At 45.5% G+C, this 27,839-nt stretch overlaps 1 protein-coding gene and 1 pseudogene across 1 annotated transcript in view; both read right to left on the reverse strand.

Annotated features, from left to right (window-relative positions):
* LOC121291233 (zinc finger protein 91-like) overlaps positions 1–22,831 on the reverse strand; it is a 42,877-nt gene extending 20,046 nt beyond the window's left edge. The window contains exons 1-2 of the mRNA XM_041212310.1: positions 21,338–22,831; positions 15,700–17,109 (exon numbers count right to left, since the gene is read on the reverse strand). Coding sequence (XP_041068244.1) covers positions 15,700–16,645 — 946 coding nt within the window. The 5' untranslated portion in view covers positions 16,646–17,109; positions 21,338–22,831. The remainder of the gene's footprint in view (positions 1–15,699; positions 17,110–21,337) is intronic.
* Positions 22,832–22,946: 115 nt separating this feature from the next.
* LOC121291234 overlaps positions 22,947–27,839 on the reverse strand; it is a 37,165-nt pseudogene continuing 32,272 nt past the window's right edge.

Here is a 27,839-nt window from a genome sequence, read left to right on the forward strand (position 1 = left end):
CCCTTTTGCCTCTTCAGTTGTAGCCAGAGAATCTCTTGCAATGGTTAATCTTCCCACCCCCATCGCTCTGGCGTCCGACCAATGGTCTATCCTCAGCCCCCACCTATTTCTCATCCACATGCTGCCCCTGTGTAAAACCATCTGATGACCTGATGTCAGATTCACAGAGGGTCTCTTACAATCTATCCCATTGTAAGTCAAGTCAGAAAGAAATGCCACTCACGAGTCAAAACAGAAGACTAGTAATAAAGGAATGGCAAGCAGACAGCTTCAAGAGGGAGAGAAACCATTTGAGGACCATGCCATTGAGCGGAGCACCTTAGATCCACAATCTTAACTGGGGCAGGGGCTAAATGGAGGACAGGTCTTTCAGCACCAGTAAGGGAGATGTATTTGAAACTGGGAGTGTCAAAACTTTTATACCTTTACTCCAGTCCGGAGAAAACAGTCTCTCACCAGTCACAGAAAACCAATGTAGAATGTAGTCACATGTTATCCATTTAACCATGTTGATGGGTGTCTGGTGTCTGACATGGGGCAGGGGGTGATGGAGGGGAGGATGGGGGGGTGGTGAAGGAGGGAGGAATGAGGGTGAAGGAGGGGGGGGAATGGAGGTGAAGTAGGGGGGATTGGGGGTGAAGGAGGGTTGATGGGAGATGAAGGAACATTGGAACAAGAGTAGGCCATTAAGGCCGTCGAGCCTGCTCCACCATTCAATTAGACCATGACTGATCATCAACTCAATGCCACTTTCCCAGACTAGTTCCATATCCCTTGATGTCATTGGTCTCCAGAAATCAATCGATCCTGTCTTGAACATGCTCAATGGTTGAGCTTCCACAGCCCTCAAGGGTAGCAAATGCCAAAGATTTACCACCCTCTGAGTGAAGAAATTCCTCCTCATCTCAGTCTTAAATGGCTTATCCCTTATTCTGAGATTATGTCGACTAGTTTTAGACTCTCCAGCCAGGGCAAACTTTTTATCTACGTACACCCTGTGAGAATTTTGTAAGTTCCAATGGGGTCACCCCTCATTCTTCGAAACTCTAGGGAATACAGATCCAGTCTCCTCAATTTCTCTTCATAAGACAATCCTGCCATCCCAGGGATTAATCTGGTGAGCATCTGTTGCACTCCTTCTATGGCAAGTCTATCCTTCCTTAGATAAGGGGACCAAGGCTGTGCACAATACTCCAGGTGAGGTCTCAACAAGGCCCCGTAACTGCAGCAAGACATCTTTGCTTCTATACACAAATCCCCTAGTGATGAAGGACAACTTACCATTTGCCTTCCGAATTGCTTGCTGCACCTGCATGCTAGTTTCTAGTGGTTCATAAGCAAGGACATCCTTTGGATATCCACACTTTCCAACCTCTTACCATTTAAGAAATATTCTGCCTTTCTGTTATTTCTATCAAAGTGAAAAACTTCACATTTATTCACATTATATTCCATCTGCCATGTTCGAGCCCATTCACTTAGCCTGTCCAAGTCCTCTTAAAGCCTCCTTGCATCCTCCTCACAGCTTATGTTCCCACCCAGTTTGGTGTCATCAGGAAATTTGGAAATATTACAGTTGATCCCTACATCCAAATCATTTATACAGATTGTAAACAGCCGTGTCCCAGCACTGATCCTTGCGGTACCCTACTAGTAAAAGCGTACCATCCTGAGAATGATCCGTTTATTCCTACTCTCTGCTTTCTATCTGCTAACCGATTCTCAATCCATGCTGGTATATTTCCCCAAACCCAAAATTTAAAAAAATTTTATTTACTAACCTGTGTGGGATCTTACCAAAAGCCTTCTGAAAATCCAAATACACCACATCCACTGGTTCCCCTTTATCTATGATACAAGTAATATCCTCAAAAAACTCCCAAGTTTGTCAAACATGATTTCCCTTTCATAAATCCACGTTGACTCTGCCCGATTTTACCATTCTTGTATAAACGTTCAGCTATCACATCCTTGATAATACGTTTTAACATTGTCCCTACTACTGACATCAAACTAACAGGTCTGTAGTTCTCCATTGTTCCTCTTCCTTCCTGACTAATGGGATTACATTTGCTACTTTCCAGACTGCAGGAATCTTTCCAGAATCTATTGAATTTTGAAAGATAACCAGCAATGCATCCGCTATCTCTCTTAGCCCCTCCTTCAACACACTGAGATGAAGCTAATCTGGTCCAGGGGATTTATCAGCCTTCAATTCAAGGAGGGTGATGGGAGGTGAAGGATGGGATGATGGGAGGTGAAGATGGGGGGGGGGGTGAAGGAGGGGGAGATGGGGGGGTGTGAAGGAGGAGGGAATGGGGGTGGTGAAGGTGGGGAGATGGGGGTGAAAGAAGAGGGAATGGGGGTGAAGGTGAAGGAGGGGGGATGGAGGGGGAGATGGGTGGGTGAAGGAGGAAGGAATGGGGGGTGGAGGGGGAGATGGGGAATGAAGGAGGGGGAGATGGGGTGAAAGAAGAGGGAGATGGGGGGTGAAGGAGGGGGAGATGAGGAATGAAGAAGGGGAGATGGGGTGAAAGGGGAGATGGGGGTGAAGGAGGGGGGATGGGGGGTGAAGGAGGGGGAGATGGGGGGGTGAAGGGGGGGAGATGGGGGGTGAAGGAGGAGGAGATGGGGGTGTAGGAGGGGGAGATGGGGGGTGAAGGAGGTGGAGATGGGGGTGAAGGGGGGAGATGGGGGTGAATGAGGTGGACATGGGGGGTGAAGGGGGAGGAGATGGGGGTGAAGGGGGAGGAGATGGGGGTGAAGGGGGTCTGGAGGGTGGATGGAGGGGGAGATGGGTGGGTGAAGGAGGAAGGAATGGGGGGTGAAGGAGGGGGAGATGGGGAATGAAGGAGGGGACATGGGGGTGAAGGGGGGTGGGGGGGTGAAGGAGGGGGGTGGAGGGGGAGATGGGTGGGTGAAGGAGGAAGGAATGGGGGGTGAAGGAGGGAGAGATGGGGAATGAAGAAGGGGAGATGGGGGTGAAGGAGGGGGGATGGAGGGGGAGATGGGTGGGTGAAGGAGGAAGGAATGGGGGTTGAAGGGGGAGATGGGGGTGAAGGAGGGGGAGATGGAGGGAGAGGGGGCAGATGGGGGTTGAAGAACAGGGGATGGGGGATGAAGGGGATGGGTGAAGGAGGGGGATAGCGCTGCGATCCTGGTTCCCGCCGTCTGGGACTGGGCTTTACAGGTGCGCACCTCCAACGCCAACCCCCACCCCCCCCCACGTGATGGACGCTCAGGCTCGCGCTGTCTCAGATTCGAACTCCTGAACGCTGGGCATCAACGGCCTCTGCGCGCGTCACAACTACAACTCCAATCAGATATCTCGGGCGTGTTCCCTGAGATTGTGTCTTGCAACTGCGCAAGCGCATGGACCACGTGCAGCATGGGTAATGTAGTTCGCATTGGGTGAGAATCTCCGCATGCGCCTTTTGAGACACAAGGCGCATTCGGAGAACAGGGAGGAGCCGTGAATAAGTGATGTCCCGCCCCCCAGGGCTGATTGGATGAGCTGAGTGACGACAGGTTGATTGTAGGAGGGATTTCAATGTATTCCCGCCCTTGTTGAGAGACGTCAATCAGAGAGCCTGCCACCCATAGATAAAAACAAAAAACTGCGGATGCTGGAAATCCAAAACACAAACAGAATTACCTGGAAAAACTCAGCAGGTCTGGCAGCATCGGCGGAGAAGAAAAGAGTTGACGTTTCGAGTCCTCATGACCCTTCCACAGAACTGAGTGAATCTAAGGAGAGGGGTGAAATATAAGCTGGTTTAAGGTGGGGAGGGGGTGGGTGTGTTTGTAGGGACAAGCAGTGATAGAAGCAGATCATCAAAAGATGTCACAGAAAACATAACAAAAGAACACATAGGTGTTGAAGTTTGTGATATTATCTAAACAAATGTGCTAATTAAGAATGGATGGTAGGGCACTCAAGGTATAGCTCTAGTGGGGGAGGGGGGCATAAAAGATTTAAAAATAATGGAAATAGGTGGGAAAAGAAAAATCTATATAAATTATTGGAAAAAACAAAAGGAAGGGGGAAGAAACAGAAAGGGGGTGCGGATGGAGTTCAAGACCTAAAGTTGTTGAATTCAATATTCAGTCCGGAAGGCTGTAAAGTCCCTAGTCGGAAGATGAGGTGTTGTTCCTCCAGTTTGCGTTGGGCTTCACTGGAACAATGCAGCAAGCAAAGGACAGACATGTGGGCAAGAGAGCAGGGTGGAGTGTTAAAATGGCAAGCGACAGGGAGGTTTGGGTCATTCTTGTGGACAGACCTAAGGTATTCTGCAAAATGGTCGCCCAGTTTACGTTTGGTCTCTCCAATGTAGAGGAGACCGCATGGGAGCAACGATTGCAGTAGACTAAGTTGGGGGAAATGCAAGTGAAATGCTGCTTCACTTGAAAGTAGTGTTTGGACGGTGAGGAGAGAGGAAGTGAAGGGGCAGGTGTTGCATCTTTTGCGTGGGCATGGAGAGGTGCCATAGGTGGGGGTTGAGGAGTAGGGGGTGATGGAGGAGTGGACCAGGGTGTCCCGGAGGGAACTATCCCTATGGAATGCCGCCGGGGGGGTGAAGGGAAGATGTGTTTGGTGGTGGCATCATGCTGGAGTTGGCAGAAATGGCGGAGGATGATCCTTTGAATGCAGAGGCTGGCGGGGTGATAAGTGAGGACAAGGGGGACCCTATCATGTTTCTGGGAGGGAGGAGAAGGCGTGAGGGCGGATGCGCGGGAGATGGGCCGGACACGGTTGAGGGCCCTGTCAACGACCGTGGGTGGAAAACCTCGGTTAAGGAAGAAGGAGGACATGTCAAAGGAACTGTTTTTGAAGGTAGCATCATCAGAATAGATGCGACGGAGGTGAAGGAACTGAGAGAATGGGATGGAGTCCTTACAGAAAGCGGGGTGTGAGCAGCTGTAGTCGAGGTAGCTGTGGGAGTCGGTAGGCTTGTAATGGATATTGGTGGACAGTCTATCACCAGAGATTGAGACAGAGAGGTCAAGGAAGGGAAGGGAAGTGTCAGAGATGGACCATCTGAAAATGATGGAGGGGTGGAGATTGGAAGCAAAATTAATAAATTTTTCCAAGTCCCGATGAGAGCATGAAGCAGCACCAAAGTAATCATCGATGTACTGGAGAAAGAGTTATGGGCTGGAGTAGGACTGGAACAAGGAATGTTCCACATATCCCATAAAGAGACAGGCATAGCTGGGCCCCATGCGGGAACCCATAGCCACACCTCTTATTTGGAGGAAGTGAGAGGAGTTAAAGGAGAAATTGTAAAGGATCATCCTCCGCCATTTCCGCCAACTTCAGCATGATGCCACCACCAAACACATCTTCCCTTCACCTCACCTGGCGGCATTCCGTAGGGATCGTTCCCTCCAGGACATCCTGGTCCACTCCTCCATCACCCACTACTCCTCAACCCCCACCTATGACACCTCCCCATGCCCACGCAAAAGATGCAACACCTGCCCCTTCACTTCCTCTCTCCTCACCGTCCAAGGGCCCAAACACTCCTTTCAAGTGAAGCAGCATTTCACTTGCATTTCCCCCAACTTAGTCTACTGCAGTCGTTGCTCCCAATGCGGTCTCCTCTACATTGGAGAGACCAAACGTAAGCTGGGCGACCACTTTGCAGAACACCTGCGGTCTGGCCGCAAGAATGACCCAAGCCTCCCTGTTGCTTGCCATTTTAACACTCCACCCTGCTCTCTTGCCCACATGTCTGTCCTTGGCTTGCTGCATTGTTCCAGTGAAGCCCACGCAAACTGGAGGAACAGCACCTCATCTTCCGACTAGGCACTTTACAGCCTTCCGGACTGAATACTGAATTCAACAACTTTAGATCTTTAACTTCCTCCTCCATCCCCACCCACTTTCCGTTTCTTCCCCCTTCCTTTTGTTTTTTCCAATAATTTATATAGATTTTTCTTTTCCCACCTATTTCTATTATTTTTAAATCTTTTATGCCCTGCTAGTCTTTCCACCCCACCCCCACTAGAGCTGTACCTTGAGTGCCCTACCATCCATTCTTAATTAGCACATTCGTTTAGATAATATCACTACCTTCAATACCTGTGTTCTTTTGTTTGTGACATCTTTTGATTATCTGCTCCTATCACTGCTTGCTTGTCCCTACAACCACACCAACCCCCCCTCCCAACTTCTCTCCACCCACCCCCCCCGCCCCCCCAACCTTAAACCAGCTTATATTTCACCCCTCTCCTTATATTCGCTCAGTTCTGTGGAAGGGTCATGAGGACTTAAAACGTCAACTCTTTTCTTCTCCACCGATGCTGCCAGAACTGCTGAGTTTTTCCAGGTAATTCTGTTTCTGTTTTAGCCTGCCACCCACTCCCTGCTCCGCCTCTTCTGCAGCTGGTTCACGCCCTGTCGAGATCGAAAACCAAGTGAGGAGACGGAGGGTGAATGAACAAAGTTTATACAGATTGTATTCCATAATATCCACACTAATATTCAGGACTGAATATCCAGTGAGTGAAGGAGCAGAGGTGACCTTAATCTTTTTGACACAATCCAAGAATTGTCCAGATCTATCTGAATTTCTTCTGCTTCTTGGACTTTGTAGTGATTGTTTATCATCCCTTCAGAGGGCAGTTAAGAGTCAATCATTCATATGTGGGACTGGAGTCACATGTAGCCCAGTCCAGGCAGTTGTTGCAGTTGAACAACAATATTTGGTGTTTATGACAACTGCAAAGTTTTCATGTTTTTATTTTGATTCTATTGCGCAAACTTCAAAATTTATTTACTCTGAGGACAAAACTGGTCCTCGTAAACTCATGGTGAATTGATAGCCTGTTTTACTCCTCCTTGTCTCTTTTCCATTGCTCTCACAGTGCCTGGGAGGATGGGGGTCTGGGTGGAGGAAAGAAAGTAGCCACGTTGTCTGCTTCTGGTCACTATCCAGTGTCCCTGCTGGACAGAAGGCGTGAGACAGTCAAGTGAGGAAAAAGAAAGGGCCTGCATCTGATCCCCCACACAGGGGAATAGCAGACTGGCACTCACTGTGGAACAGTTTCTAACTAAGGAGTCAGCCCCTTCAGCAAAAGGGGAGAGTGAGGTGTGCAATAAATCATTCTCATATTCATCAACCCTCCATGTACACCAACGCATTCACACAAAGGAGAAACCATTCACGTGCAAGGTGTGCGACAAATCACTCTCACAGTCATTGACCCTGCGTGAACATCAATGCATTCACACAGGGAGAGGCCATTCATTTCTGAGTTGTGTGACAAATCATTCTGCTTCATCGAACGTCCATCTAACTAATGCATGCACGCAGGGGAGAAACCATTTATGTGCAGTGTGTGTGCCAAATCATTCTCATGTTTATTGTACCTCCGCTCACACCGAAGTATGCACACAATGGAAAAACTATTCAGACGTGAGGTGTGTGACAAAGCCTTCATCAAATGTCCTGGCCCATCAGACAATCCACACAGGGGAGAAACCCTTCAAGTGTGAGCTTTGTGATAAAGCTTTTCTGATATCTACAACCCTTCTGAGACACCAGAGGATTCACACTGGAGAAAATCCGTTCAGGTGTGAGGTTTGTGAGATGGCTTTCACCCAATCCTCTGATCTCCTGAGGCACCAGAGGATTCACACACAGAAGAAGCTGTTCCAGTGCGAGGTGTGTAATCAAGGCTTGGAACAATCATTGAGTTTGGTGAGTCACTGGCACATTCACACAGGGGAGTAACTATTTACATGTGAGGCATGCGACAAATCATTCATTCAACCTCTACATGGGGAGAAAGCTTTCAGTTGTGAGGTTTGCGATAAAGCTTTCATATTGTCTTTATTATGTGGGACACCAAAGGATTCACACAGGGAGAAATTCGTCTGAGTGGGATGTGACAAGGTTTTCCGCAGTCGGCTATCTCCTGGTCCATTAATGCACTCACACAGGAGACAGAAACCCTATGAGTGTGAGTTCTGTAATAAAGCCTTCACACAGTTGTTGGACCTCCTGGAACATCAGGCGAATCCTCACAGGAGGCAAATCCTTCCAGTGTGACGTACCAGGATTGTTTCACCTACTTCTCCTTTCTCGACATAAACCAACATCTCCTCATGGATTTGGAGCCGGGTCAACTGCTTTCGTTACACTGAGAGTTGTCTGCATTGTTTACCCTCCAGTGCTCGCACAAGGGAGCTGTTGATCTAAAGCACTGTCTCAGCAGTGTCTGTCTCGAACCTCTCCCACCATCAGTCCAACTGTTTCAACAAGGCCAATTTAACCCCTTTGCCCAGATCGCCAAACATCAGCAAAAGAAGATATCAATATGCATAGAAGCTCCTGTATAATCTTGCATCCTTTCAGTACAGCATCAGGTACAAGTCACTCACTGACTCTCACTCTGACCAAGAAGGCAATCAGATAATCAGTGGTTAGAAAGACTTCAGCTTATGATCTACCAGCACAAACACCCAGAGAGGAGCCATTCCTTGGGTAGCAATGGAGGGACTTCAATTAGCCTTAGTATCTCTGGTCTATGGAGAGGAAGAAGCAGCCAGGAATCCTGTTCCTCATCAGTGACCTCAGCTGGGAAGTCAGGGGGAGGGCAGGATGTGTCTCGGCTGTGACAGTCTCCATTGTCTCACAACATTCACTGTCTGGGCCTACACATGCTGAATGGCCACTTGAACAGAGCACTAGAGGCCAATCAATGTCTACAGTTTGTACTCCAGGTCAGTACCTTGAGGATTGAGGCAATGTGAGAAGTCAACAGCTTGTGTTCATAGAGCGCTATAACATAGTGAAACATCCCAAAGTGTTTCATAGAGACATAATCAGAGAAAAACTAACACTGAGACTAAGAAGGAGCTATTAGGAGGGGATGACCAAAAATATGGTCAAAGAGGTGGGATTTAAGGAGGGCCTTAAAGGAGGGAAGAGAGATAAAGGTGCAGAGAGGTTTAAGAAGGGAATTCATGGGCATGAAGCCTGGATGACATGGGGGACTATGGTCAGGTGAAGAGAATGGGGTTGGGAGGATGGCCTAAAGGCCAGAATTGGGAAACGTAGAGATCTCGGAGAGAGATGGGGCTCGAGGTGACAAAGATAGGGAGGGCGTGAGGCTATGGAGCAATTTGTACTTGAATGTGAGAACTTTAAGTTGGAGGCACTGGGGGACTGGGAACCAGTGTAGGTCAGTGAGCTCAGGGGTAATAGGTGTGTGAATTAGGATAGAGACCACAGAGTTTTAGCTGAACTGTTTACTTTTTACTGACCTTGTTTCTCTCTAACTACTCTATCAACTTGTTTAATCAATGTAAACACCTCAATTAGAGTATCCCTTAATTTTCTACATTGAAGGGAATACAAGCTCAGTCTGTGCAACCTATCCTCATAATTTAACCCTTTTAACCCCAGGAACATTCTGGTGAATCTACACTGCTCTCCTTCCAAGGCCAATATAACCTTCCTGAGGTGCAGTGCCCAGAACTGAACACAGTTCTCCAGATAGGGTCTAAACAGAGCTCTGTACAGCTGGAACATAACTTTCACAAGGACATAGTTGGTTTTGGGGAGGAGAAATTATGGGTTATCTTTTCTCTTCAGGATGGTCCTGGAGTAATGAGCAGTTTTGGTAGAGGAAAGCAGGACCACTAGTGCTTCTAGTCCAGTCAGATCTGGCGATGGATGGCTAAACCAGTTGTCCACCAGATACACTCAAATGTTCACCCCTTGGACTTGAGAAGTAGGGAGATGGAGCAGGAAGGAAGAGAGTAAAAGTAATTTTGGGAACAAGGATGTAGAAGGTGGATATGAGGGATTCGTTATACCAGTTTGATGGTAACAGAAGCATTGTGGTGAATGGAGGGCCAAAAGACAGAGAGTTTGGAATTAGTTTTGACTTTGTATGTCTGTGTTAGTAAAGTGAGCCAGCTCTCAGGAGTGGGTATGGAGTAGAATCGGACCCTGCTTTAGTTGGTGTTGTGAATTATAGACAGATCCACTTCAGGTGACGGGTGTTTGACTGTTGATTCAAAGTTGATATAAGCTGAATATTGTTTTGTTGTTTGTCTGCTGTTTTATCAATCTTTTGTATAGATTTATAAATCACAATACATTCATTCTTTTTGCCTCACCCAAACTGCCTGATTTGTCAGCATGGTATGTTCCTATTCACTGAAACACTCCGGATCCTACAGTAAGAGTCCTATTCATAATATATTGGTCAATGTCACTGTGGGCTGGTATACTTTCTCCATTATTGGGTTTATAATTTCCAGTTCACAGGAAGCATAACATTTCCCTAAGAAAGAAAGACTTGCATTTATATATTAATTTTCATAAACTCAGGGTGTCCAAGAGCACTTTACGCCCAATGAAGTGCTTTTTGAAGTGTAGCCACAGTTGTAATGTAAGAAACATGGCAGCTAGTTTGCGCACAGCAAGCTCCCACAAACAGCAATGTGGTAATGACCAGATCATCTGTTCTTGTGACATTGATTCCAGGATCCATATTGGCCAGGACATCAAAACTCCTCTACAACGTAGTGTCATGGGATGTTTTACATGCACCTGAGAGGTGGCGCATCTGAAAGATAGTCCCTCCGACAGTGCAGCACTCCCTCAGTACTGCACTGGGGTGTTAGCCACAGTGCTCAAGTCTCTGGAGCGAGACTTGAACACACAACCTACTGACTCAGAGACGAGAGTGCTCACTAAGCCACAGCTGACAGTAACTATTATTATTATTATTATATTTCTGTTGCATTAGATTCAGTCTCCAAGTGGTTAAGTCCCAAGGCTGTGGACAGAATGCTTTTCCCCCTGTAAACTGGCAGCCTGATTTAATTTAAAGTTGTAACTAGTTAGAGCTGCAGGTGTCAGTGTTGTCTTTGTGTCTGGGTTCCTGAAGCTGTGAAAGGTGGTCAAGTCCCTGGTGTCAGGAGAAGTGAAACTGATGGAGAAAAGTGAGTAGACTCCAGGAGTGAGGAACAACCTACAGACTCGGTACTGATAGAGGATTCCCCACAGCAAGCAAAAACCCAAACAATCCCACTGACTCAAATAGAGCACACCCCAGAACAACCATCTTCTTCTTGAGTTCTCTGCCCAAAGGCAGGTCCGACCCACATTACCACAAGGTGCACCAAGGAAGGCAAGGAGCAGATCCCGAATCCATCACAGCCGGAACAGGGATCGAACTCCGTAGTGTTGACACCAATCTGATCCATACCCACCCAACTGAGCCCAACAGGCCTCTCAACGAGTCTGAGTTGCCACGGCAACATCCACGTTTACATGCATATTGTAATCTGGAGCTATGGATAGTGGTGGTAGAGGCTCCAATTTTTTTCCATCAATGGCCGACCTGGAATCTCTCCCTCCTGCCAATGGCCTGTGTTAGAAGGATTTGCAAGTTCATTTTCAACCTGTTTGGCCATGTTATGAACACACCTTCCTTGGCCATGAAGTCTTGGAGTGGGGCTTGAACCCAGAACTTCTGGTTCAGAGGCAGGAACACTACCCACTACCCCTCAAGATCTCCATTCAATAACCAACTAGTGTCTGAAATTCCTTGGTTTTCTTCAGTGATATTCGATGTACTGTGTCTGGAGGAGTCCCCCATTATAAAGATGGAAAGGGGCATAGGGTCATGTGAAGGGTCAAGCAAGGGATGTTGCATTAGGTGTGGGGAGAGAGGTCTAAAGAAGAGCGAGGATCACTCCCCAAGTCACTTCCCCAGTCACAGAGTCAACCTCCGAGTCACAGTCACTCCCCCAGTCGACTCAAGCTCTGAGTCACTGTCACTCCCCCAGTCACAGACTCTCCGCAGTCACTCCCCAAGTCACTTCTGCAGTCTCAGTGTGATGCCCTGTGTCCCTCTCTCTCCTGAACCCCTCTCTCTATACTCGTTCTTCCCTGTGCTCCGAGACAGTTGTAGCAGGTTCCCTTCCCTGAACAACAATATTTGCATTTTTAGGACAATGTGAAATCTTGCATGTTTCTAATTTAATTCTGTTCAGCAAATTTCATTTGTGAAAATCATTTCGCTACATGGAGTGGGTGAGGTAAGTAGAATAGATGCCTTTAAGGGGAAGCTACACCTGAGGGAGAAAGGAACAGAAGGATATGCTGTCATGAAACTAACATTTTTTCTTTATATTTTTTGGTTTATTGTAAAGTAGGTTTATGGGTGTGTGTGTAGATGGTTCTGTGTGATTTAATTGAATTAGTATCAGATAGACTGCAATCTTGAAATTATCACAAGAGGTTCAGGGCAAAAGGCATTTGAAACGCTAATGAGTGAACATGGATGAGGGCTTAGCATGTAGGGTGTGAAGGAAATTTTCATTTTTAGATAAGTGAGGGAGTTGTTTGGGTTTCAAAGGGATGATAAGGTGTTTACAACTAACAAGATAAGCAATGCTAAGCAGTATGTTTATTATTCCCAAAGGTACTGATCATATTGGCAACATGAAAGATTTTTATATTCTGGTAAAAGTAAATTTCCAAAGACATATAGAACAATAGAATTTGCAGATTAAAGAGAGAGGGGAACATATATAAAGGATGGAAGGTGATGTTGGGGGTATCTAAAAGGACTGTGTGAAACAGCCTTGGGGAGGCCTCCAGCCACTTTTGCAGCAGCCTGCTGTGTCCAGCAACCAAAGGTGGAGGAAAGCCTTTGGAATTCCACTGTCTAGTGGGTGCTGTGGTAAACTTACTGGCTTGCCTCTTTAAATTGAAAATCTATTTTGGGACTGTTACCTTAAAGGGGGTGTGTAGTTGGGAATTAGGTTAATTAGGGATTTTGGGATTTGTTATAGTATTAAGTAACTAATCTTATGTACGTGATTGAAATCTTTTCCTTTGTTAATGTGTTTTAATTTAGTTTTTAAAATCTCTAAAGGTGTTAGTGGATTCATTACTTCTGAATTCAATGCACAAATCTTCTCATCACAAATACAAATTGCAAAACTGTTGTGATAGCATGGCCAAGTTTCCCTTGTGGACTTGGTCCACCTAGCACACATCACTTGCCACACCATAAAAATGCTGATAGGATGAGATGAAGACGGCTGAGAGGAAGCTCGTGGGAAGCATAAATACCATCATGGACCAATTGGACTGAGTGGCCCATTTCTGCACTATAATTCTATGTATTTAACTTCCTGTGTTTGGATTTGAACTCATAATCTTTGGATTGTTAATCCAGCATCATAGCAACTTGTTTGCCACACCTGGAGACAGAATTATTCAAATGTCTTTTCACGCCTTTCCCTAGCAACCCTTTCAATTTTGCAAGACTTCATATTTCTATTCTTTTCTGATTCTCACCCCAGGCCAGGCCATTGGTCCTGACTGTCACTGAGCTGACTTAATAGGTTTTTAATTACATCTTCCAGTTGATGACACCCAGTTCAAAAGGACAGCAACGTATCACCCATAAAGAACAATGGCTTCTTTACCAGGTTTAATCTGATTTTCAACAAAAGCCTTTTCATTAGGACTTGATACCTCAGTATCTTGATGTCCCTCTCTCATGGGGTTTTCTTGCAACGTCCTCATACTGTAACTGAAAACTACTTGCATTGCAAAATTGAGAGTTTAAAACTTTAATTACTTAAAATCAATAAATCATTCATGTTGTTTCATTATATGGAGAAATCAAAAATGCATCAATCAAAAATCATCGATTACACAGGTTGCTGATAACATAACTTATTAATTACATAACTCAATCAAGGCTTATTCAAAGCTTTCAACTAATCTTAATACAGTGATACAATGCAGGATACAAAATGGCTGAAATTGCACTTGTCTCAAAATGGCTTCCTTGACATTTTGTTTTTAACTTAATCAAGACTCTTGGCTTTAATTGATTTTTGACTCCTTTCGTTAAAATCTAATTTTAAATACCCTCAAAATTACTGAGAGGGTGCAAGCTAAGGGAAAATTACTCCTTCTGTCTCATATATCTCACTCATGTGCCCCTGACATCGCTGCATGTGCTGATCCCACCACTGCAAATCATCATTGCTTTGGATGCTATGGGCCTTCCTCTTCTGATCTGCTGTCAAACACATCTGAGGATTCACATCCCACACCGATGTTATCAAGGATGAAGAATACTATTTCCACACTAGAAACCACTGTAAAACATATACCGGGGGAACTGAGACAGCAGCTGCAATAAGTGAGGTTTTATTCAGATGGGACAATGACAAGTTTAAATCCCCACCTGATCTGCTGCTCAAAGTCACCTCCGTTTCACCGGTCAGTTTCCCAAGCTTCAGGAAACTCATGTTACTCCTGAAATATTTGGAGCAATTTGAATATTAAACATTGTTCCATGTGGTGTGTACAATGGTTACTGCCCTCAAACCTTTATTTACATATGATGACACCAGAGGTCACCTTAATATGGGAAGCCACAGTGTAAAAAGGGATTTATCCAAACATCCCCCTTTCTGTTTGTATGTTACTCCACATAAATAATCTTTAAAGAAAATGATCACACTGGACAAAAAACTTTGTTCTTTCTGGTCTGTTCCAATTTTGTCTCTCCCTACACACGCATTGCACATGTAATATTTATAGTGTTCAGATCTTTAAATGGTATCTCTGCAAATGAAGTAACATAAACGCTCAACATAAATGTTTTGAGCAGATAGAAGTGATTTGAGAAGATGCTTTGATGTGGCTTGTAGTACCATCACTTTCTCTCTCCCAAACAGGTAATGGTTGAAATGCTCACAAACAAAAACAATAGCCAGGTTCTCTTTCTCAATCTGTGAATAGCGTCATTCATTTTTTATTAATTCTCTGAATATAAACGCAACTGGTTGTCCTTGCTGCATGAGGGTTGCTCCAAGTCCTGTTTCACTGGCATCTCACTGCAGGGTGACCTCATCATTGACATCATCGTACCTCAGCATTGGCGTTGTCGTCACTCATTGTTTGATGTGAGTGAAAGCTGCTTCTGAATTCAGTGCACAAATCTTCTTGTCATAAATACAAATTGCAAAACTGTTGTAATAGCGTGGCCAAGTTTCCCTTGTGGATTTGGTCTGCCTGGCATATATCACCTGCCATGTCATAACAATGCTGATAGGATGAGATGAAGAGGGCTGAGAGGAAACTCGTTTGAAGCGAGCATGGACCAATTGGACTGAATGGCCTGTTTCTGCACTGTAATTCTATGTATGTAACTTTCTGTGGTTGGATTTGAACTCACAATCTCTGGATTGTTAATCCAGCATCATAGCCATACCTGGAGACAGAATTATTCAAATGTCTTTTCATGCCTTCTTAAGATATCAGCCTTTCCCTTGCAACCCTTTCAATTTTGCAAGACTTCATATTTCTATTCTTTTCTGAATCTCACCCCAGTGACTGTAAGGCCACAACTGGCCAGGCCATTGGTCCTGACTGTCACTGAGCTGAATACCACCAATATCAATTGTTTGGAGTGAGCTTATACAGAGAGTCACACTCTGATGATAAACTGAATAAAACTTGGCTAGGTAGTTCATGTGTGGGTTTGCTAATGTTCCAAGAGGTCCAACAGCTGTGTGAAGGCTTTATTACAGAACTCACACCACTAGGATTTCTCCCTATGTGATGCGTCGATGCACCAGGAGAAACGTTGACTTTGTGGATCCTCTGATGGAGCAGGAGGTTTGATGACCTCAAAAACAATTCGAATGTTTTCTCCCCATGTGATAATTTTGGTGCACACGGAGACTTGATGACGCAGAGAATGATTTATCACACACCTCGCACTTGAATGGTTTCTCCTTTGTGTGAACGCGTTGGTGTTTCCTGAGGTTTGATGAATTTGTGAATGATTTATCACACACCCCACACTTGAATGGTTTCTCCCCTGTGTGAATGTGTTGGTGTAAGAGAAGTTCTGATGACGACGAGAATGATTTGTCACACACCTTGCATAGAAATGGTTTCTCCCCTGTATGAATACGTTGGTGTCTGTGGAGAGTTGATGACTGCGAGAATGATTTGTCGCACACCTCACACTTGAACGGTTTCTCCCCTGTATGAATGCGGTGGTGAGCTTGGAGGTTTGATGACTGTGAGAATGATTTGTCACAGACCTTACATGTGAATGGTTTCTCTCCTGTATGACTGCGCTGGTGTGCACGGAGGTGCAGTGAACTCATGAATGATTTATCACAGACCACACATGTGAATGGTTTCTCCCCTGTGTGAATGCGTTTGTGGGCGCGGAGGTTCCCTGAAAATGAGAATGATCTGTCACACAACTCGCACGTGAATGGTTTCTCCCCTGTGTGACTACGTTGGTGTACAAGGAGGTGTGATGACCGCGAGAATGATTTGTCACACATCTCACAAGTGAATGGTCTCTCCCCTGTATGAACGCGTTGGTGTACACGGAGGATCGATGACAACGAGAAGGATTTTCCACACACCTCACAAGTGAATGGTTTTTCCCCTGTGTGAATGAGCCGGTGTTTCACCAGGCCCGATGACTGCACAAAGCCCTTGGTACAAACCTCACATTTGAACGGCTTCTCCCCAGAGTGGATGCGGTGGTGAATCATGAGGCTCCTTCGCTGTGCGAAGGCTCGGTCACAAACTTCACACTTGAACTGTTTCTCTTCCATGAAGCTAGTTAATGCTTGTACAACCTTGTGTTTTAGGAGATCCTTTGACCCTGTGGAGCCTTCCTCCCACAACTCACACTTGAACAGCCTCTCACTTGTAGGGATGAGTCAGTGGTTCATGAGGCTCGATGAATGATTGAAACTCTCACCACACTTGGAGCCACTCACACTTCTTCCCAACCTCACTCTGACCGATCACCCACAGCCGAACATTCGGAAAGGTTGGTTCTGATGGAAGGCTCCACACCACTGACCAGTTTCAGATCTGATGATATGTCAAAGCTCCCCTGACCTGACCGATTTCCAGATGATGGTTTCACTGCCCAACCTTCTCTGTGTTGAGCAATGCTGTGAAGGAACTGGATGTCTTCGCAAGTTGTGCAGTTGTTCCTTGGGTGATGGTCAGGATCTATCTGCGGTGTCTATCCTCTCTGTATTCTCTGGTGTAGTACGGTGCAATCGTTCTGTAAAACAGGAAAAGGAAACATGATTTCCTCCAATTCCCTCTCCTCCTTTGCTGAAGGGGATGACTCCTTATTTTTTTATTTATACTTTCATAGGATGTGGGTGTTGCTAAGTAGGACAGCATTTATTGCCCATCTCTAACTGACCTTGAGAAGCTGGTGGTGAGCTGCTTTCTTAAACTACTGCAGTTCATTCGGTGTAGGTACACCCATTGTGCTCTTAACGACTAAGTTTTAGGACTTTGACCCAGCAACAGTGAAGGAACAGCAATATAGTTCCAGGTCAGATGGCATGTGGCTTGGAGGGAAACTGGTAGGTGGTGGTGTGCCCATGCATCTGCTACCCTTGTCCTTCTAGATGGTAAAGGCTGCTGGCTTAGAAGGTGCTATCGAGGAAGCCTTGCTGAATTGCTGCAATGCGTCTTGTAGATGGCACACACTGCTGCCACTGTGTGTCAGTGGTGGAGTGAATATTTAAGGTGGTTGCTGGGGTGCCAATCAAGCAGGCAGCTTTGTCCTGGATGGTGTCAAGCTTCTCAAGTGAGTTGCACTTAACCAGGCAAGTGGAGAGTATTCCATCACACGCCTGACTTGTGCCTTGTAGATGGTGGACTGGCTTTGGGGAGTGAGGAGGTGAATTACTCACCACAGGATTCCTAGCCTCTGACCTGCTCTTGTAGCCATAGTATTTATATGGCTGGTACAGTTCAGTTTCTGGTCAATGGTAACCCCGGGATGTTAATAGTGGGGGATTTACAGTGATCCCACAACCAACGGATCAGATCAAAGCTCTGCAATCCTGCCACATCCAGTCATGAATGGTGGTCGGCAGTTAAACAACTAACTGAAGTTAGTTGAATATCGCCATCCTCAATGTGGGGGAGCCCAGCACATCTGTGCAAAAGACAAGGCTGAAGCATTCGCAACGATTGTTAACCAGAAGTGTCGAGTGGAGGATCCATCTTGACCTCCTCTGGAGGTCCCCAGCATCACAGATGCCAGCTCTTCACTCCATGTGCTATCAAGAAACGGCTGAAGGCACTGGATACTGCCAAGGCTATGGGCCCTGACAACTTTCCGGCAATAGTACAAGCAAGACTTGTGCTCCAGAATTGTGCTCCAAATCTCCCGTTTTGAGTTGCTAGATCTGTTTGAAATCTATTTCATTTAGTATGGTGTTAGTGGCACTTCTTTTCCGAAAGGAATGTGTGGTGGTTACTACCAATACTGACATGGACAATGCATTTGCAACAGGTACATTGGTGAGGTCGAGGTCTTGTAGACTTTTCCTCTTTTGGTTTCCTCACCACCTGCTCCAGACCCAGCCTAGCAGCTATGTCCTTCAGGACTTGCCAGTTGGTCTCTACTGAGCCCCCTCTTAGTGATGGACATTGAAGTCCCCCATCCAAAATACATTCAGTGCCCTTGCCACCGTCACTACTTCTTCAAATTGGTCATTTGGTGTTCAACATGGAGGAGGCACTGATTCATCAGCTGACAGAGTGGTGGGTGTGGTGGGGGAATGCGTGGTGTGTTGCGACCAACAGGAAATTTCCTTGCCCACATTTGACCTGATGCCATAAGGCTTCATCAGTTCAGAGTCAATGCTGAGGACTCCTATGATAACTCCCTCTCAACCGTATACCACTGTGCTGCAACCTCTGATGGGTCTGTCCTGCTGGTGGGACAGTACATACCCAGTGAGGGTGATGGTGGTGTCTGGGACATTGTCTGCAGGGTTTGATTCAGTGAGTATGACTATGTCATTTAGCTTGACTCTTCTGAGAGAGAGTGCTCCTAATTTTGGCACAAGCCCCCAGATGTTAGTAAGGAGGACTTTGCAGGGTGGACAGGGCTGGGTGTGCTGTTGTCGTTTCCAGTACGTGGGTTGATGCCAAGCAGCCCAAATGGTTTCACTACTTTGTGACTTTGTCGTGGTTTGATAGAACTGTGTGGCTTGCCAGGCCATTTCAGAGGGCATTTATTGCTGTGGGTCTGGAGTCACATGTAAGCCAGACCAGGCAAGGACAGCAGACTTCCTTCCCTAAAGGACACGAGTGCACCGGATAGGTTTTTATGACAATTGACAATGGTTTCCTGGTCACCATTGCTAAGACTAGATTTTAATTCCAGATTTATTAATTGAATTTAAATTCAAACAGCTGCTGTGGGGTGATTTGAACCCATGACTCCAGAGCATTCTCTGAGTGCTGGGTCTCTTGTATTACTGGTCCAGTGACTACACCATCACCGTTTCCCAGTTAGAGACTGTTCCACAGTGAGTGCCAGTCTGCTATTCCCCTGTGTGGGGGACCAGATGTAAGTCCTTTCTTTTTCCTCACTTGACTGTCACACACCCTCTGGTTCCAGCAGGCACACTGGATAGTGACCAGGAGCAGACAATGTGGCTACTTTCTTTCCTCTGCTCAACCCCCATATTCCCAGGCACCGTGAGGGCAATGGAAAAGACAGTTGGGCAGTGCTTAAAACGGGCTATCAATTCACTGTGAGCTCGAGTTGTTCTGGTGAAGACCAATTTCACCCTTTAAGTGCATGGTTAATATGAAAAGACACCCAGGACAAATATTAATTCAATGGAGATTTTGAAATCTTTCCCCTTGTTTTCCAAAATTATTTGAAGAAAACACACTTGACAGGAAGTGCTAGAAGCTAAGGAAAATATTGCTTCAGTGTAGCTGATTGAAGAGTTCTGGTTTATCCTGGGAAATTAGATACACTGCACTCGCTCAGACTGCACATCCCAAATTCAGCTATCAGCCACAGCACTGGGCAAAACTATCAAATCCAAGCCCAGGCTTTTGGGAAAGTCCGAGGCCTTCAGGTAAAATCTTTAAAGAAGGGATTAAAAACGATTTCAATAAACGTGTCTCCAGGCATGACAGCCAAATTGCTGTGGTGCTGGATTAACTTAATTTAAATTAAGAAATAATTGTAGGGGAACCATTTTATCAACATGTACTAACAGATATACTGAGATTGAGAATTCAAATCCAACCACAGAAAGTTACATACATAGAATTACAGTACAGAAACAGGCCATTCGGCCCAATTAGTTCATGCTGGTGTTTATGCTTCAGATGAGACTCCTCTCATCCCTCTTCATCTCATCCTATCAGCATATCGTTCTGTTCCTTTCTTCCTTATGTACTTATCTAGCTTCATCTTAAAGGTATCTTTGCTATTCACCTCAACCACTCCATGTTGTAAAGATGAATTTAATAAATTGTGGAATTTGTGGAACAGAATCAAAATAAAAACATGAAACCTTTCCGATTGTCCAAAAAACCCAAATATTGTTCTTCAGGAAGGGGAACCTGCTACAACTGCCTGGTCAGTTCTACATGTGACTCCAGTCCCACACAACATGGTTGACTCTTAACTGCTCTCTGAAGCGGCCAAGTGAACAATGATAAACAATCACTACAAAGTCCAATAATAAGTGAAAATCAGACAGTCTATTCCAAATTCTGACCACATGTCACAGACAAACATTTTCCCTCAGGCCACCTCTGATTCTTTTGCCAATTATCTTTTATCTGTAACCTCCAGTAACCAACCCTTCTGCCAATGGAAAGTTTCTCTTTGGTTACTCTGTCTAAACCCTTCATGAATTTAAACATCTCTAACAAATCTCCTCTGAGCCTTCTCTGCTCTAAGGGAAACAATCCCAGCTTCTCCGGTCTATCCACGTCACTGCCATCCCGCAATCCTGGAACATTTGAAAAAATCTCTTCTGTAACCTCTCCAAAATTCAGAGATAGGGTGGTGGGAGGTCTTGGAGGGATTTGGAAAGACAGGAAACATCCAGATCCCAAAACACAGACAGAACTGACCATTCACAGTCCACAGGATAATAACCAGCTGCCAACACACACACAGAACTCAACAATAGGAAATCAGCAAGAATCCTCAGACACTCTGCACCTCCCAGATAATTACACCTCACCTTCTCATATTCAGTAATGACCCATCAACAAAACTCAGCCTGTAAATCAGAAGGGAAATGCTTTCAATAAACACACTCAATATCCAACACACAGCTCCAGTCAAACAGTTCAGCACAAAGCACCCAGTAAACAGCTCTCTCAGCTGGATCTTCTCACACAGCATAAGGGGCATTTCCACACCTGATTCCCCACAAGACTGTCTGAACATTAGTGAGGATATTATGTGATGTAATTATTATAAATTCTGTTCCTTCACTCACCATCTCCTCACTTGGTTTTCAGTCCCTACAGGAAGTGAACCAGTTGTGGAAGAGGAAGAGGAGGGAATGGGCAGAGTGGGTGGGCTCTCTGATTAACATCTCTCACAGCCAATCCAAATATTTCTGGAACAACATGAGTTTCCTGAACAAAAACAGAATTACCTGGAAAAACTCAGCAGGTCTGGCAGCATCGGCGGAGAAGAAAAGAGTTGACGTTTCGAGTCCTCATGACCCTTCGACAGAACTTGAGTTCGAGTCCAGGAAAGAGCTGAAATATAAGCTGGTTCTTGGGGAACTGACCAGTGAAACGGAGGCGACTTTGAGCAGCAGATCAGGTGGGGATTTAAACTTGTCATTGTCCCATCAGAATAAAACCTCACTTATTGCAGCTGCTGTCTCAGTTCCCCCGGTAAATGTTTGACAGAGATTTCTAGTGTGAGAATAGCATTTCTTCATCCTCTGAGGCCTTCAAACTGACAACATCTGTGTGGGATGTGTAGCCTCCGATGTTTGACAGATCAGAAGAGGAAGACCCACAGCATCCAAGACAGCGATGACGTGCAGTGGTGGGATCAGCACCTTCACAGGAGAGAGAGAGACAGGACAGAGGGACTGGGTAATTTACTCCCGTTGGTATCCTCCTTGTCCCTCGCTATCTCTCCTTCCTCTTTCCTACCTCTGCGTTCTCTTCCTCCCCCTTCTGCACTTTCATTCTCTTGCACTCTCCTCGCTCTTTTGCTCACCCTAACAGAGATAGGGAGGGGCTAGGCCTTGGTGGGATTTGAAAACAAGCTCAAAAACCTAACTAAAACTAACACTGAGCTTTCTTGGGAGGAGTGGGTTATTCCTCCAGTTTTATTCCTGACAGACAGTTAGAACTGTGCATAAACAATAGAACTTTCAGAGTAAATGAAAGCAGAATGGTTAATCAGCATTACTGATTGAAGACAATCCCATAAGATGTCCATTTCAGCTGACACCAGGGACTTTACCACCTTTCACAGCTTCAGGAACCGAGACACAAAGACAACACTGACACCTGCAGCTTTAACTAGTTACCACTTTAAATCAAATCAAACTTTCAGGCTGCCATTTTACAAGGGGAAAAGCATTCTATACACAGTCTTGGGACATAACCCCTTAGAAGCTGAATCGAAAACAACAGAAATATTATAAGCTATTGTCAGCCATTAGTTGGCACTCTCATCTCTGAGTCAGAAGGTTGTGGGTTCAAGTCTCACTCCAGAGGTATGAGTACTCAATGCAGCACTCCTTCAGTACTGCACTGTCAGAGGTACCATCTTTCAGATGAGTTAAACCAAGGCGCCGTCTGCCCTCTCAGCTGAATGTAAAATACCCCATGACAATAGGTTGTAGAAGAGCAGGGGAATTATCCCTAATGTCCTCATCTGTCTGGATCCTGTGATCATCATCACATAAACAGATGATCTGGTCATTATCATATTGCTGGAACTGGAAATTATAAACCCAGTAATGGAGAAAGTATACCAGCCCACAGTGACATTGACCAATGTATTGTGTACAGGACTCTTACTGTAGGCTGAGTGTTTCAGTGAATAGTAACACACCATGCTGATAAATCAGGTAATTTGGGTTTAGCTAAAAAATGTGAATTTATTGAGAGTTATGCAGAAGATTAATAAAGCAATAACACATTTAACTTACACCAAACTTTGAAACAACCAAAATAACAAAGCATTTGAAAACAACTCAAGATCTTTCCCAGAACATGAAATAAATCTTGGAAGAGTGTAAGGTGAACATATCACACCGTTATTACATTGAGGTATGATGGGATGTGGGAACTCAGGTCTGTAGAGACTCACACCCACTCACTCACCATACTCAGGATAGTAGTCCTCCCAGATAGGAGTGTACAAACATTCCCCATGGTATTAGTCAAACACTTGTCACCTGAAGAGGACCTGTCTATAATTCACATCACCAACTAAAGCAGGGCCCGATTCTACCCCATACCCACTCCTGAGAGCTGGCTCGCTTTACTAACACACACACACACATCTAATTCCCACATTCTGCCCTTTGATCCTCCATTCACCACAATGCTTCTGTAGCTGTCAATCTGGTTCAATCACTCCCTCACCTCCACCTTCTACATCCTTGTTCCCAAAATTACCATCACTTTCTTCCTTCCTGGTCGATGTCCCTACTTCTCAAGTCCATGGGGTGAAGATTTGAGTGTATCTGGTACACAACTGGTTTAGCCATCCATCACCAGATCTGACAGTGCCACATCAAGCACTAGTGGTCCTGCTTTCCTCTGCCAAAACTGCTCATTACTCCAGGACCATCTGAAGAGAAAAGATAACCCACAACTTCTCCTCCCCAAAACCAACTGTGTCCTTATGGAAATTATGTTCCAGCTGTACAGAGCTCTGTTTAGACCCTATCTGGAGAACTGAGTTCAGTTCTGGGCACCGCGCGTCAGGAAGGATATATTGGCCTTGGAGGGAGTGCAGTGTAGATTCACTAAAATGTTCCTGGGCTCAAAGGGTTAAATTATGAAGACAGGTTACGCAAACTGAGCTTGCATTCACTTAAATGTGGAAAATTATGGGGTAATCTTATTGAGGTGTTTAAGATGATTAAACGAGTTGATAGAGTAGTTAGAGAGAAATGATTCCTCTGGTGGGAAAGTCCAGAACAAGGGGGCATAGCATTAAAATTCGAGCTGGGCTGTTCAGGGGCGATGTCAACAAACACTTCTTCACAAAAAGGGGACTGGAAATCTCGAACTCTCTCCCCACAAAAATCTGGGAGTCAATTTAAAATTTCAAAACTGAGATTGATAGGTTTATTGTTAGATAAGGGATTAAGTGTTACAGAGCCAAGGCAGGTAGATAGAGTTCAGATACGGATCAGCCATGGTCTAATTTAATGGCGTAACAGGCTCAAGGGATTACTCCGGTTCCTACATTCCTTAAATTCCTCTCCATTGCCCTTTCCACTCTCATCTCCAACAACAATTAGTTGGGTCATGAGGACTCAAAACGTCAACTCTTTTCTTCTCCGCCGATGCTGCCAGACCTGCTGAGTTTTTCCAGGTAATTCTGTTTTTGTTAACAATTAGTCAGTATCATCCTCTTCAACCTCCAGCTGAGCTTCTGACCCCACAACCCTCTCCATCGCAAAGATCACCTCCTCTCTTCTCTATTACCTCACCCATTAACAACAACCCCAACTCAACATTTGTCCATCTGCTGTTGAAATCCTCATCCATGCTGTTGTTGCTTCTAGACTAGACTAGACCATTCCAATGATCTCCTGTCCAGCTTCCCATCTTCCACCCTCCATAAACTTCAGGTCAGCTAAAACTCTGCGCTCTCTATCCTCACATACCTATCACCCCAGTGCTTGCTGACCTGCACTGGTTCCCAGATCCCCAGTGCCTCCAATTTAAAATTCTCATGCTCCAGTACAAATTGCTCCAGGGCCTCACCCCATCCCTATCCCTGTCACCTCTAGCCCCATCTCCCTCCAAGGTCTCCGCACTCCTCCAATTCTGGTCTTGAGTACATCTGCCTTCTTTCACTTCACCATTGACGATTGTGTCTTCAGCCATCCAAGCTCCATGCTCATGAATTCCCTCCTTAAACATCTTAGTCCCTCTCCCCTCTTTTAGGATCCTCCTTAAATCCCACCTCGTTGACCATATTTTTGGTCATCCCCTCCTAATATCTCCTTCTTAGATTCAATATTAATTTTTATCTGATTATTTCTCTATGAAACACATTGGGATGTTTGACTATATTAAAGGTTCTGGATAAAAGCAATAAATTGTTGTTGAAGGGTTGATGCCCTCTTTCCATCTCACTTTCCCTCCGGTCCTCAAGGTACTGACCTGGAGTACAGACTGTGGACATTGATTGGCCTCTAGTGCTCTGTTCGAGTGGCCATTCAGCATGTGTAGACCCAGACAGTGAATGTTGTGAGACAATGGAGATTGTCACAGCCAAGACACATCCTGCCCTCCTCCTGACTTCCCAGCTGGGGTCACTGATGAGGAACGGGATTCCTGGCTGATTCTCCCCCTCCATAGACCAGAGATGCTGAGGCTAATTGAAGTCCCTCCATTACTACCCCAGGCTCCTCTCCCAGGTGCTTGTGCTGGTAGATCAGAAGCTGAAGCCTTTCTAACCACTGAGTATCTGATTGCCTTCTTGGTCAGAGTGAGAGTCAGTGAGTGACTTGTACCTGATGCTGCACTGAGAGGATGCTGAGTTTATACAGGAGCTTCTATACTGTTGTCTATATTGTTGTTCTATATTGTTGTCTTCTTTTGGTGATGTTTGGTGATCTGGTCAAATTGGCCTTCTTGAAACGATTGGACTGATGGTGGGAGAGCTTCGAGCAGACACTGCTGAGACAGACAATGATTTGGAATGACAGCTCCCCTGTGTGAACACTGGAGGGTAAACAACACAGACATCTCTCAGTGGAATGCAGGTGACCCGGCTCCAAGTCCGTGTGGAGCCATCAGTGTATGGTAAGAGAGGAGGAGTAGGTGAAACAATCCTATCACACATCACACTGGTAGGGTTTGTCTCCCATGTGGGTTTGCTGATGTTCCAGGAGGTCCGACAACATGTGAAGGCTTTATTACAGAACTCATACCAATAGGGTTTCTCCCCTGTGTGAATGCGTTGATGGACCAGGAAATATGCTGAAAGCCTTGTCATCCACCTCACACCTGAATGGTTTCTCGCCTGTGTGAATCCACTGGTGCTTTAGGACATTGAAAACCTTTAGTTAAAACTTTGTTACAAACATTTTATTTGAAAACTTTTTCTCCTGTGTAAATCCTTTGATGTCAAACACATCATAAAATCCTGACAACAAACCTCACACTTGGAAGGGTTTCTCACATATGGGATTCTCTGGTGGAGCAGGAGTTTTGTTGACCTCGAGAATGGTTTGTTGTGCACCTCATTGGTGAATGCGTTGGTGCCTGCGGAGGTTCGATAACTGTGAGAATGATCTGTCACACTGCTCGCATGTGAATGGTTTCTCCCCTGTGTGACTGCGTTGGTGTTCAATGAGGATTGATGACTTTGAGAAGGATTTGTTGCACACCTCACACCTGAAGGGTTTCTCCCCTGTGTGTACTCTCTGGTGTATAAGAAGATCAGATGATTGGGTGAAAGCTTTCTCACAAACCTCACACCTGAATGGTTTCTCCCCTGTGTGAATGCGTTTGTGTTTCCTGAGGTTTGAAGACTTTGAGAATGATTTGTGACACACCTCACACGTGAATGGTTTCTCCCCTGTGTGAATGCGTCGGTGTACGAGGAGAGTCGATGAGATGGAGAATGATTTGTTGCACACTTCACAGGTGTATGGTTTCTCCCCGGTGTGAATGTATTGGTGTTCGAGGAGAGTCGTTGACCACGAGAATGATTTGTTGCATAACCCGCACGTGAATGGCTTCTCCCCTGTGTGAATGTGTTGGTGTTGGAGGAGGTTTGATGACTTTGAGAATGATCTGTTACACACCTCACATTTGAAGGGTTTCTCGCCTGTGTGAATCCTCTGGTACATCAGGAGATCAGAGGAGCAGGTGAAAACCTTCTCACAAACCTCACACCTGAATGGTTTCTCCCCTGTGTGAATCCGCTGGTGTGTCCTGAGCTTTCCTGACTGTGAGAATGATTTGTCACACATTTCGCACTTGTACGGTTTCTCCCCTGTGTGAATGCGCCGGTGTACACGGAGAATCGATGGGTATGAGAATGATTTGTTGCACACTTCACACGTGTAAGGCTTCTCCCCGGTGTGAATGTATTGGTGTTCAAGGAGGGTTGTTTTACGCGAAAATGATTTCTTGCAAACCCCGCACGTGAATGGTTTCTCCCCTGTGTGAGTACGTTGGTGGTTGAGCAGTGCCCATGACATTGAGAACGATTTGTTGCATACCTTGCACATGAACGGTTTTTTGCCAGTGTGAATATATTGGTGTACCCGGAGGTGTGATGAGTTAGAGAATGATTTGTCACACACTTCGCACCTGAATGGCTTCTCCCCTGTGTGACTGCGTTGGTGCACATGGAGGGCCGATGACTGTGAGAATGATTTGTTGCACACCTCACACGTGAATGGTTTCTCCCCTGTGTGACTGCGTTGGTGCACGAGAAGGCTCCATGACTTGGAGAACGATTTGTCACACACCTCACATCTGAATAGTTTCCCTCCTGTGTGAATCCTCTGGTGTGTCAGGAGGCTCGAAGACATCACAAAAGCTTTGACACAAAACTCGCACGTGGATCACTTCCCATCCATGTTGCTGTCCTTGTTTTAACAGTTCTACAATAGATGAACCCTCTTTTGGCAGTGCATGTGAGTCTGTGGATCCCCCTCACATACCTCACACTTGAACAGCCTCTCGCCTGTAGGAATGAGTCAGTGATTCATAAGGCTCGATAAATGATTGAAGCTCTCATCACACTTGGGGCTGCTCACACTT

This window comes from Carcharodon carcharias, chromosome 19 (genome assembly GCF_017639515.1).
Source record: "Carcharodon carcharias isolate sCarCar2 chromosome 19, sCarCar2.pri, whole genome shotgun sequence".
In the NCBI taxonomy this organism is placed as follows: Eukaryota; Metazoa; Chordata; class Chondrichthyes; order Lamniformes; family Lamnidae; genus Carcharodon; species Carcharodon carcharias.